Source organism: Mus caroli, unplaced genomic scaffold (genome assembly GCF_978045245.1).
Source record: "Mus caroli unplaced genomic scaffold, Mus_caroli_1 scaffold_3, whole genome shotgun sequence".
Classification (NCBI taxonomy): domain Eukaryota; kingdom Metazoa; phylum Chordata; class Mammalia; order Rodentia; family Muridae; genus Mus; species Mus caroli.
Window position 1 is genome coordinate 134,083,649 of NW_028227258.1, and position 12,883 is coordinate 134,096,531.

A 12,883-nucleotide genomic window follows, 5' to 3' on the forward strand; every position below is an offset into this window, starting at 1 on the left:
GACAGGACATATTTTCAGTTTACAAAGTGAAATATTTCCTTGTGTATGCTGTAATAGGAAGCCAGTGGGTTGAATAGCAGGGTACTAATTTTAAATTCTCCCTGCTAAACAAAACAAATTAACAACAATCTTCTGAAATATCAGTGGTTTGAAAGAATTCCCACTGCACTAAACAGTTAGTAATAAAGTAATATAGCGATAAAAGCTGTTGAAAGGTACTGGAATATTTTGAGGCACGGCTCAGTTCTTCGAGCTGAGAACAAAGAATGAATGTGTCTGAATATGAATGTAGCCAGGTCTGGCGAGCTCAGTCTGCTAATACTGAAGAAAGGTGGCTGACATGTAGTCAAAGAGAGCTGTACCTAGTACATTCCCTCTCTGTGTGAGCCAGAGTCCATGTGCACCATTAAAGCATGAAGGATCAAAACAGTGGTTTTACAGGACATCTCTCCTGCAAGCAGCATAAAACACAACCTTCAACTATGTCAAAAGCACTTGCTATGTCTTACCATAAGGCCACTATTGGGAACACAGAGGTTCTTGCCATAGATACACACTGAAGAAACCAGAAATGCTAGACAGGACCATTTTTTCAATAGATATATGACCTGCGTTTTCACCCAGAAGGTTGGGAATGGAGATGGTTAATAACCTGGTGATTTACTGTATCTGTAGGGCTAAGCCATACCAAACACCCACAGGCAAGATGTGAAGTGGCTAATAGTCTAGGTAACCTTTGTGTTATCTGTAAGGTCAGAGCTTAAGAGATCAACCTCCCACAACCAGGACCAGAGGTGGCTAATAGCCCAAATGACCTCTGTGCTATCTATATGATCAAGACCACACCAGACCCTCCTATAGGGCCTTAAGATAGATAATACATATAGCTTAGGTCTAGAATCAGTCTTCATGGAGGCAGTGACATGTCCTTTGAAAACAGTTGTGATGCAATTATGCCTCTTTGTGCACAGGGCATTATGTTATATCAGGAAACATTTTTTTTCCCAAATTGTGTTATATTTAAAGATGCTTACGATAAACTACTTAGGGTCGGAAAGCAGAAGTCTGAACCAATAATGGCTAACTAAATCATGTTGAATCAGACTTCCTTCTTGTCTCACTCTGCCAGTCCTGATGGTCACAGAGATCCCTCACAGGTCTCAAGTGAAATCACATCACAGCTGGAACAATTCTAGAATCATAAACTATAGACCTCCTGCCAAGGTCTACAGATGGGAGAGAGGTCAAGGTGTTGGCAGACCATGTAGGGTTAATGTATGTGAAAGGGTTTTACCTGTTCTTTGTTTAGTTCTGAGGGAAGGAGCCAGACAGCAGTGAGCAATGGAGGAACGAAGTACCATGACTGAACAGAGTGAAAGAAGAGCACGTGATAACAAACTGAAGGAGTTAGAACCTCACCAGGGCCAGCAACAGCTCTTAATCCCTTAGGGTCACACAGTCTCGCTTCATAGCAGTCAGTATTCTGTCTATCTTGTGGAAAACCAGAGAAGTCCTTTCAAACCAGGGAAGTGTACTGCTCACACTTAAATCTGAGACCAGCAACCACGGGAGTTCTTTGGGTAATACCTAATATATTCTTGTAATTCATCTGCAGATATTCATGTCACAGTGCCTGTGCAGGTCAGGAAACCTTGTGGGAGTCACTTCTCTCCTTCCACGTGTGACAGCCTGAAGATTCTCTCTCTCCACCTTGTGAGCTGAGGGGATTGACTAAGACCTTCAGACTTTCTGGGAGGAGTGTTTTCACAGGCTAGATCACCTTGTATATTCTGATTTTTTAAAAAGTGAAATTACTTTTAAAATCTTACACAAATCCTACCTATATAGTTTGACCTGGTCTGTAATAAACCAATTACATTTAAAAGGGGAATTCATGCTATTGTACAAAAAAAGATAATAGACTATTAAAATACATGTATGTATGTTTAAAGCCATATATATATCCTCCACTCTGAGGACATGTTGTAAATGAAAAAAGAACCTAGCATGGTAGAGGAGCCAAGGGTGAAGGTAACCCTGAGCCCCTGCTCTGTGGAACTAATAATATAGCCACGGCTCTGCAGGGCTGACCTGAAGCACTCCAGGCGAAGGTCTCGGGCAAAGCGACCAGCTTGATATTCTTTTCCATCCATCACCGATGGGACCGTCTCTGTGTCCTGCACTATGACAGCCATTTCGCTGTCTCGCTTCCCCAGCATGCTCCGGTCATTGATGTTGGCAGAACCTAAAAGGAGAATCCATAGACGAACTCAAGCTTCCTCTCGTGACAGCCACCGACCATACGTTCCCACTCCATGCTTTGTGGCTCACAAAACCCCAACTCTGCATAAGTCATCTAGGGAAGAGGCAGTTTAGGGATGTGGGGGCCTCCTCAGGATGAGCCCAAGTATGAACTATAATATTCTAGGCCAGCCATTGAAATGCCATCATCTTTGTCAGTGATTAGCTTAGGGGATGGCACCCGGCATGGTTCTGGACCAAGTGAGGACATGGAGGACCAAGGGAGAACATGGAAGAGCAAAAAATGCCATGGAAGAGAAAAGGGCTATGTGGAGGAGCAAGGTGATTGGCACCAGGACCAACTGAGAGAGTAAAGGAGCAAATGGCTGTGCAGCACACACCGCTGAGGGAACTCCTCAGAGGCAGCTTTACTGAAATACGGGTGGAGCAGGTAGCTCGCTTCGAGGGCAGCTGAAGGAGGTGCGCTGCCGGAACAAGGGGCTCTGTTCTACTTTCAGCTGAAGGACCTCTTCAGAAGTGACTTAAAGAAGATGGTTTGTGAACAAGTTAAAAATGTCAAATTTCCTTATCCTAACGAAGAGCCACGACCTGGTGCCTCGAAGGAGCCATGGACTTAAAGGTAAGTCCCTCTAACTGAAAAAGACTGCGTTCGATTGTGAGGGAGAGCTGCCTCTGCATGCCTGTGCATCTGCAGACAGCTCCCAGATGCGTGTCCAGCCTCGAACATGTCCCTGCTCTCAGTTCCCAGAATGCACTGGTGAACAAACTGAGGTTTCGGCATAAATGAGCTCTGCAAACAAACCATCAGAAACTGACCATGCTTTAACACAAATGACGGCGATTCGTGTGATAGCCAGAAAATAATAGTAACAAACCAGGGAGTAGCTACAGTTGAAGAGAAAGGACAGGCCTGTCAGAGCTGCAAATGGTAAATATATAAACAACAACAGCAAAAAGGGGAGCTAGAAATTATGTAATACATGTGAGCTGAGATATAAGAAACAAAACGCATTACTTTACTATTTCAGAGAAACAAATACCAAGAGTAAAATGCAACCACACCGCATGTCAGCAGGTAGAGACTCTAGAGCTACATAAAAGAATTCTAAGCTATTTCTTTTCTCTCTTTTTTTTAATAATGACTGTTTCAGACTTCTGTGCATGTATGCATTTTTCTGTATTTTTCTTTTATTGAGAATAGATTCTTCTCATACACATATTGTGATTATGGTTCCCCCCTGCACCTTCTTCCAGCCTCCACCCACTTCCCCTCTCATCCAAATCCACACCCTGTCTATCATTTGAAAATAGACAGGCATATAATACCTAATAATATAAAATAAGATAAAACAAAATCAAACAAACTAGAATAGAACAAAGACAAGAAACCAAAGAAACACATGATAGAGACAGACACAGAGTTTTCACACACAGCAATCCCTTAAAATCACAAAACCAAAAAATGTAATTTATATTCAAAGGACCTGAAAGGTTAAAAAAACAAAACAAAACAGTCCAGGCAAAGCATTATGAGACAAAGAACACCCTACCTCCACCACCAATGCTACTGAATTCAGTTTTTCTGTTGGCCACCTACTGGGCATAGGGCCCAGTGAAACTGTTGAAAGAAGCTAACCTTCCCTTTGTGAGCAGTTCTCAGTGGCAGAGAGTCTGGGTTAGGGATGGGGTCTAGTGTCCACTTCCCCCTCTCATCTGGCTTAGACCTATGTATGCCCATGGACACTGGCACAGTCTCTGTAAGGTTAGATGCGTCAGTCCTGTTGTCTAGTAATGTTGGTTTCCTTTGTGTCTTCCATCCCCACTGGCTCTTAACAATCATTCCACTTCCTTCTTCTGTGGGTTTCTCTGAGCCCTGAGGGAAAGGATTTGATGGGGACACCCCATTTAGGACTGAGTATTCTAAAGACTCCCACTCTCGGCTTATTGTCAAGTTGCAGGAGAAGCTTCTCTGATGATGGCTGAGCAAGGCATTGATCTAGGACTATAGCTGAATGTCATTAGGTGTCATTTTGTGCCAAGGTCCTTTATGAGAATAGTAATAGTTGCTCTCCCCTAGATACCTGGCCTACATAGTGTCAGGTTCTTGGCCACCCAAGCAGTGCTGGATATGGGTTCCATCTCATGGAATGGCCTTAACTCCAATCAGACATTGGTTTGTCACTCTCCCAAGCTCTGTACTACCTGTATCACAGGTGGGTCCTACCACTGTAGATAGAAGGATGTGTAGCTGGGTTGGTGTTGACCTGTCTCCTTTGGTAGCATGCAGGGTACCTTCCAGCACCATTAGGAAGGCACCACCTCAACTTCTCCATGTTCAATGAATTGTGCAGTTGTCATCAGTAACAGGGCCTACTCTCAGTTTTGTGGAGAACCAAGAGCCTTGGCAGTAACATGGGTTCCCATGTGGCTCTTTTGGCCAAAACCTCATTCCTGGATGATGAGAGCTACCCAGCTGGAGCTTCATAGTCCCCATTATTTGGCAATTTGATCCTCCCATTCTATCCCCCCCACACACACACCTTATTTGTCCATAATTATATTATTTCCCTTTCCTAGGGAGATGCATCCCTGCCCTCCAGCCCCTACTCTATCGCTAACTTCCATGGTTATATGGGTTGTAGCCTGATTATTGAAGACTTAACCGCTAACATCACATGGAAGTGAATACATTCCATATCTGTACTTCACTAAGGATGATTTTCCCCATAGCGCCATGCATTTACCTGTGAGTTTTATTATTTAACTTTTCAGCAGCTGAGTAACATTCCATTGTGTTAATGTAACAAAACATTTTCTTTAACTATTCATCCATTATGAATGAATTGATTTCCATTATCTAGACTGTTTCTGATTTCTGGCTACTATAAATGAATGGACATCATTGAGCGGGTGTCACTGTACTAGGACAAAATGTCCTTTGGGTGTATGCTCAAGATAGCTGAATCTTGAGGTGGACTGATTCCCAGCTTCCTGCAGAGCCACCACACTGATTTCCATAGTGGCTGTACAAGTCTTCACTCCCATCAGCAATGGAGGACTGGTCCCCTTGCTCGCATCCTTGCCAGCACGAGCTGACATTTATTGATTTTGGCCATCCTGATTGGTATACAATGAAATCTCAAACTAGTTTAAATTATTTGAATTTCCCTGATGACTAAGGATGTTAAACACTTCTTTAAGTGCTACGTGGCCATTTGTGTTTCCTCTTTTGAGAATTAAAACCTATTAAAATCTGTAGCCCATTTTAAAAATTGGGTTTTCTTGACATCCAGTTTTTTGAGTTCTTTTTATATTATAGATACCAACCCACTATCAGATGAATATTGCGAAAGCTTTTCTCCTATTCTGTAGCTCAGTGTGTTTGGAGGACATCGTCCTCTGCTGTACAGCAGCTTTTTGGTTTCATGAGGTCTCATTTACTAATTGTTCTTAGTACCTGTGCCGACGGTGTTCTGTTTAGAAAGTCTTTTCCTGTGCCAGTGAGTTCAAGGCTAGTCCTCATTTCTCTTCTTTCAGGTTCAGTGTACCTGGTTTTTTGTTGAGCTCTTTGATCCATTTGAAATTGACTTATCAACTATAGGTGGTAAGTCCCCATGGAGCAGTGGTTCTCAACTTTCTTAATGCTGTGAACCTTTAATACAGTTTCTTGTGTAGTTGTGAACTCCAACCATAGAATTATTTCTGTTACTCCTTCCTTGGTACTGTTATGGATGGTCTTAGACAACCCCATGTGATGGGGATGTTTGCGTCCCAAAGGTTCATGACGCACAGGTTCAGAAGCAACGAGTGCTTCTTAGAAACTACTCTGCATAAATAGTTGAAAGAATCTATCTCTCCAGTCTTTCTAATTATATATAAATGCATATATAGAGATATTCAAGCCATGTTTACAGAAATATACATACATGTACGCACCTATATACACTGAGATATGTACCTTTTCTTGGTTCAGAATTACATTTTTCCAAAATTAGATTCCAGATAAAACATTTCACTACTGTTAGATATGATAATTTTTTTCTTATCTCCGTGGAGGCTAGAGATGAAAAAGGCATAGAACTGCCAAAAACTGTCAAAACACTTCATGACATTTAGTTTCTTAAAGACTAGGGAATTGTCTTAATCTAGCCGAGAAGCTACATTTTATTTAAAACAGATGAGCAGGACTCACAGAAGTGCCATCCACTATTCTCTCAACAGCACACTTTCAGACAGGTAACATGCTGGCTAGTTTTATGACAAGCTTGAGTCATCTAAAAGAAGGAACCTCAATTGATAAAATGCCTCAATAAGACCTGAATGTAAGCCATTTTCTTAATTAGAGATTGGTGGGGAGGGGCCAGCCCATTGTGGGTTGGTTCTATGCCTGGGCTGATGGCCTCGGTTTCTATAAGAAAGCAGGCTGAGCAAGCCATAAAGAGCAAACCAGTAAGCAGCATCCCTCCATAGCCTCTGCATCACCTACTGCCTCCACATGCCTACCCTGTCTGGATATTTGTCCTGGCTTCCTTCAGTGATGGACTACGGTGTTGAAGTGTAAGCCAAACTTGCTTTTCGTTTCATTGCAGCAATTCAAACACTAAGTAGGAAAGGTTATTAATTTTCTGCATCCTATTCACCTTTCTAGTGTTCATTCATGTAACATAATATTAAATGAGAAATAATCCTGTAATGGGAACACAGGATGTCCAGTGTATATAAACCTAGAAGGAGGCTGAGTATACACCCTCTGACCCAGAAGATCCAATCCAGAATGTGCATGCCTCTCTCTGGAGCCAGAAAGAGGAACAGGAAGAGTGCTCTATAGACATACATCTTTATCCTTAATCAGAGAAGGATACTGATCTTATAATAGGGCTATGTCATTTCACTGAAACATCCTTCTCTCTCCAACTCCACAGATCTCAGCAAAGCTCATGGTTCAACATCTTGATTGAGGGTCTCCAAAACACAGGCATTAGAAAGAGTATTGGGAAGTACACAGACAACAATAATACTTTAACACTTTTCTGACCTTGACGGTTACCCAACTCTGGATCTGTAGGAAAGGTCAAATGGATGTGAAATCAACACAAGACACCCACAAGACTCTCTTGTTGGAAATACTTTCCTTGCTGATTTTCTCTCCCTCCAACCCCAGAAATCTACTTACATGGATTCAAAATAAAAGTAAGGAAATAATGAAAAATTAATAAGATCAGGTAGTGATATGGCTCAGCAGGTAAAGACACTTGCTGCCAAGCCAAGCCTGATGATTGGAGTTCAATTCCTAGGACCCTCCACACAAAAATGCACAGTACACACAAAATCAAATCAATCAATCAATCAATCAATCAAACAAACAAACAAACAAGCAAACGTTTTGAGAGTACCAATGAGATCAGGCATATGGATAAATGAATGGTTTAAGCCCCAGCTTGTAGTACTGTAATATGTCCAAAGTCCCTTTCATTGCTCTGATTTCTAATACTTTATAGATTAAAAACAAAAACACACAAAATGGTTTAGGAAGAATTCAACAGAAGAGAACTGTCTCTGAAACAGTCCAGTGTTATATGGCAGTGTCTCTGCTGCCGAGGAAGTATGGGGAAGCAAGGGCAACTGAGGCAGACGGCTGTCAGTGACAAAAAGCATAGCCACAGGCCACACACTTACCAATAATAACTGTGTTGTCATCAGCAATTAACAACTTGCTGTGGACGTAGATGAGCTCGGTGACTAGGTTTCCTTCCAGCTCTGCATGTGTTCTCAGACCACAAAACGATATGTAATTTATCCACTTATTACCAACTGGGAATCAAAAGAAAAATGCTAAAATCAATATCACCATGCCCAACTAAGGTACCTCAATTTTTTTGTTTTCCCAGATATATATGCCACTTAAGCAGGTTACTTAGAATACAGGTATACAATATGGTAATGTGTACACACACACACACACACACACACACACACACACACACACATTTCTTTTGCAAATTTTAACCAGGAAAGTACAAGAGAATTTATATTAATAACTTGGATGAGTATCTCAGCTTCATTCTGTTGCTGTAACAAAACTCTGTAGGCAAAAGCATCTTAGGAGAGGAAAGGCTTTGCCTTTTTCTTCCAGATCCCAGTCCATCACTGAGCGAAGTCAGGGCGGGAGCTCCAGGCAAGAGCATAAGCAGGATCCAGAAGAGCGATGCTTGCTACCTCACTCTCTGGCTTGTTCCCTGGCTCATGCTTAGCTCTTTTCTCATCCATCCCAAGACCACCTTCCAAGGGTTGGTGCAGTTCACAGTAGACAATCCCTTACAGATACGTCCACAGGCGAATCTGAGATAAGCAATCCCTCCTTTGAGATTCCCTTCTGAGATGACTCTATGCTATGTCATTAAAGCTAGTGAGGACAATGACTACATTTTTTTAAAAATCATACTGTAATGTCTTTTTTCTTTGGCTGATGCAATCTGGAAATATACCCCAATTTGAACTTTTTAACGAGTTCGTGGGTTAACTACTGAGGAGAGAAGTCAGAAAAGACAACACAAGATTTCAGTGATTCAAGAGGACAAGTTCATGTCAGAACCATAAAATATATGTAGCACATTCAGCGCCCAAAGCATTTTAGACTGTTTACTACGGCTACAGAGAAATGTTGCCAATTAAAGAATCTTCCCCTGGGAGAGGGAGGAGTGCTGTGAACTGCTGTCTTAAATGCATGGCCACCGTTCTTAGGAACTCACAGCAGCTCTGACTACCATTACAAGATGGGGACCCAGCAACATTACATCATGGGTGGGGGCGGGGCCTATGAGGTTCCAACCCTCCCTGAAGAGCTATTGGCACTTGGTGACTGGGGAAAGAGGGACCATTTTCTTCAGTGGTGTAGCTACGGAAAAGTTGTCTACACTTCTGAAGACAATGTTAATTACTCTCAGTGAGTCACTGGAAAACTAAACAATATGAAAGCAGGACTGGGATTGGTTGGGAAGGAGGAGATGAGAGAGGGCAGCAAGAGGTAAAAATGAAAACACATTGTAGGCATGTATGCAACTGTCAACGAATTCTCCCTTTTAAATCATTAATGATAGGTAAGAGGGAGATTTTGTTTAGAGTGAACAGTTCTAGGCTTGCACTGTGACTAGCAGCTCACTCAACTAACAGACTCACTCATCATGTGACAAGACTTGCAATTCACACCCGACTATAGTCACCACCACCGTTTGAGTGTTGTCTTAAGGTCTTATGGTTCCCTCCCTCAAGCTGTTGTTCTGCACAAAGTCCGAGCCCCAGAACAAATGAGAGGACCCAAGCCAAATCACATTCCGTATCATATCTTTTTCTTTAGGAGATTATGAACACAGTAATAGACCAAGTGGAAACTCATGGTCTGTTTGCTGTGCCTCCCATTTCTTATGCAGGCTTTCTACTTTGCCACGGATGCTATAGTAATTCAGGTATCTTGGAAAGAAACTCATTCTTAGGTTCACAAGGGGAGTCTGGCAGTGACAGATCATCCTTCATCTATGTGTGTGGACGATCTCAGAGCACGGACAAAAAGAGCTGATTTGATGTTGCTTCACATTATACCATTCTACATACAGGAAAACAAAAGTCCTACATACATGAAATATTCACAATCCCTCCATGTTAACACATGTTACATTAGAACAGCATTTAAGTTCCAGGTGCGTTTCAACTTCAGCAGCAGGTTAAATGAGATCTAGGACAGCCATGAGAAGGCCCACCACAAGCTAACAAAAACAAACCGGGCAACATCCTCACTTGAATAAAGCGGGTTTCTTTAGCTTCAGACCCTTCATCTGGCCTTTGCCAGGTTTGTTTTTGTTAACGTACAGGAGAGTCAGGGATCAAAGCAAGCTGCTGCTTAACTTTCTCAACCTGGCAACTCAATCTTTTGCTTCAGAAGAGGGCACTCTGTAATTAATCTTCTCTCTCCACGTTTAGAACACGAATCTTTCCCCCACAGAGAGGCCTTATTGTGACTTGTTCTCAGGGTGCTTAGAAACTTTCCCTCAAGCAGGCTTACCACTGAAATTGTTTCTTAAGTTAAAATCCAATTTCTTTCCCCTGAATGACAAAGGCGAGATGAAGGGTCTGGAGCTAAAGAAAACCGCTTTATTCAAGTGCAGGATGAGAAAGAAAAGCAGCCACTGGCTTTGATTCCTGACTCTCCTGTACCCTCACCGGCTCCTTACAAGCATTAGCAGTATGGGTGCCTTCCTACACTGTTATTTCAGTATGTCTTTTATATAAACTGATTCATCAACCCATAGAGACCAAGGTGACACTCTGGGACATCTGCTCTCTCCTGGGTACAGTTAGGCAATGTGCATAACTGTGTCTGAACACACCATAAGTAAAAATTTCCTAAACTTTCCAACACTGATAGACATGTGTGTGCATATATGATAGCGGAAATTCAAGTCTATTTATTTATTTACTCACTTACTTATTTTGAGGGACAGAGTCTCACTATGCCTGTCCTAGAACTCACTATGTAGACTGGGCTGGTCTTGAACTCACGGAGTTCTGCCTCTGCCTCTTCATTGCTGAGTGCTGAGAGTAAAGGCACACACTATCACACTCAGTGGGGTCCTATAGTTTTTAAAGCTAACAAATCCTCTAAAAACTTAAAAAAATTATAAATATTTCCTAAAGTTCCTTAGCATGAAATTTCCCACTTTTAGTTGTACAATTCAGGCCTGGGACTAAGGTTCAGTGGCAGAGTGCCCACTTTGTGTGTACAAGGCTTTCTATCCAATCTCAGAAGTGCAAATAAATAAAGACTATGGTTCAGTAGATGGATTTTTTTTGATGGTTTTGTTTATTTTGTTATTTTGGTTATTTGTTTGAGAAAAGGTCTCACTATGTAGACCAGGCTACCTTCCAATTCTATGAGATCCATCTCCCTCTGCCTCCCAAGTGCTGACTCAAAGTCAAGTACTGCCACATACCACAGATTTTTTTGTTTGTTTGTTTGAGGCAGATTTTTTTTGAGATTTATTTTTCATATATCCCAAGTTGTCCTTGCACATGCTGTATATCTAAGGATGACCTTGGATGACCTTGAGTGGGGATGACCTGTCTATCTAAGGATGACCTTGGATGACCTTGAGTGGGGGTGACCTGTCTAAGGATGACCTTCCTCCCCCTCTTCTGAATGCTTGGATTACAGATGTGCACCACTGTACTAGGTCTGTGTTCTGAATGTCTGGATTTTTAAGAAGTATATTCACAGCGCTATGTAGCCATCACCATGACCTAATTTTAAGACATTTCTTTTCTCTCCCCATGCCCACCTACTTGGCATCCAATTCTACCTACTCTCCTCAGACCTTAGCAATCACCATAAAACTTTCTTTCTGTTGCTATGGATTCACCGAGTAAAGATATTTCATAAAAATGCAACCGTATAACATGTGGCCTCTTGTGCCTGACTTCCTTCAGTTAGGCCAGTACCTACATGATTCATCCATATTGTAGCACATACTGTTTCATTGCTTTTTATAGTTTATCAGTACTAGCCCATCACTATGATTGACAGAGAATGGCAGACCAGGATATCTGATGTGCTTTTCTGGCCTTCATGTATGCACACACAAGCTCATATAATGATCATATAATTGATCAGTTATTGGACATTGTATGGTTTCTGGCTATTTTGACTATGACCACTCACTCATATGCAAATTTTGAATAGATGCAGTGTATATGTATGTATGTATATATATTAGAGAAAATTTCTGGCTTATTTGGAACTCTAGTTCTGAGGAACTACCGAACTGTTTTCAAATGACACTGTACCAATTTGAATTCCCAACAGCAATGTATGAGGATCCCACTGTTCATACGTCCTTGACAATACCTGATGTCATTTTAGCCATCCTAGAGGAGGTTAAGGCATCTCAAGGTGAGTTTCACTTGTTTTTTCCCAGTGGCAAGTGATATTAAACATCTTTCATGTATTTACTAATTATCTCTGCATCTCTTTGAAATTAAATGTCTATTTAGGTATTTTATTTATTTTAAAAATGAGCTAATTTTCTCTTTAACTATGAGTTATAAGATTTGTTTTACATGGTCTGGATACTGGTCCCATATATATATGTGTGTGTGTGTGTGTATGTATATATATATATATGTATATATATGTATGTATATGTATATATATATATGGAGCAAACATTTTTCTCTCATTCTTTCCTTCTTTTTTTTCTCATACCCACTTGAGTGTATGTGTAGGAAGAGCTGCAGCAGTGTTTCCTTCCTCATCTATAGTTGTCTCAAAGATCACAAAGATGGTTATGTCATGGGCTGTTTTCACTAAGTATAAGAAAGTGCTATGAGAATCCCTGGACTTCTGCATAAACAGATGCAATAGGCAACCACTGGCCTGCCTCATAGAAGTGTTTTGCTCATCCTTAAGACAGAGATGACCCATACAGGACTGTGCTGGAGGCAAGTGGAGAATGCACACAGACAGTCCTTGTGAGACTGCTCAGCAATTGTTGATATTATAAAAGTTAATCAATCAATAAAAGTTGCAGAGTATTTCTAGTGTTTCTTACTCACATACCTCATGCATGGGTGT

General features: G+C 41.4%; 1 protein-coding gene across 3 annotated transcripts in view; it reads right to left on the bottom strand.

The window, feature by feature from the left end:
- The window catches only part of Pld1 (phospholipase D1), a 191,949-nt gene that overhangs the window by 6,954 nt on the left and 172,112 nt on the right, over positions 1–12,883 (bottom strand). For all 3 annotated transcript variants that reach the window (XM_029475235.2, XM_029475236.2, XM_021157475.3), the window contains 2 exons: positions 7,939–8,073; positions 2,092–2,245 (listed from right to left, as the gene is read on the bottom strand). In XM_029475235.2, coding sequence (XP_029331095.1) covers positions 2,092–2,245; positions 7,939–8,073 — 289 coding nt within the window. The remainder of the gene's footprint in view (positions 1–2,091; positions 2,246–7,938; positions 8,074–12,883) is intronic.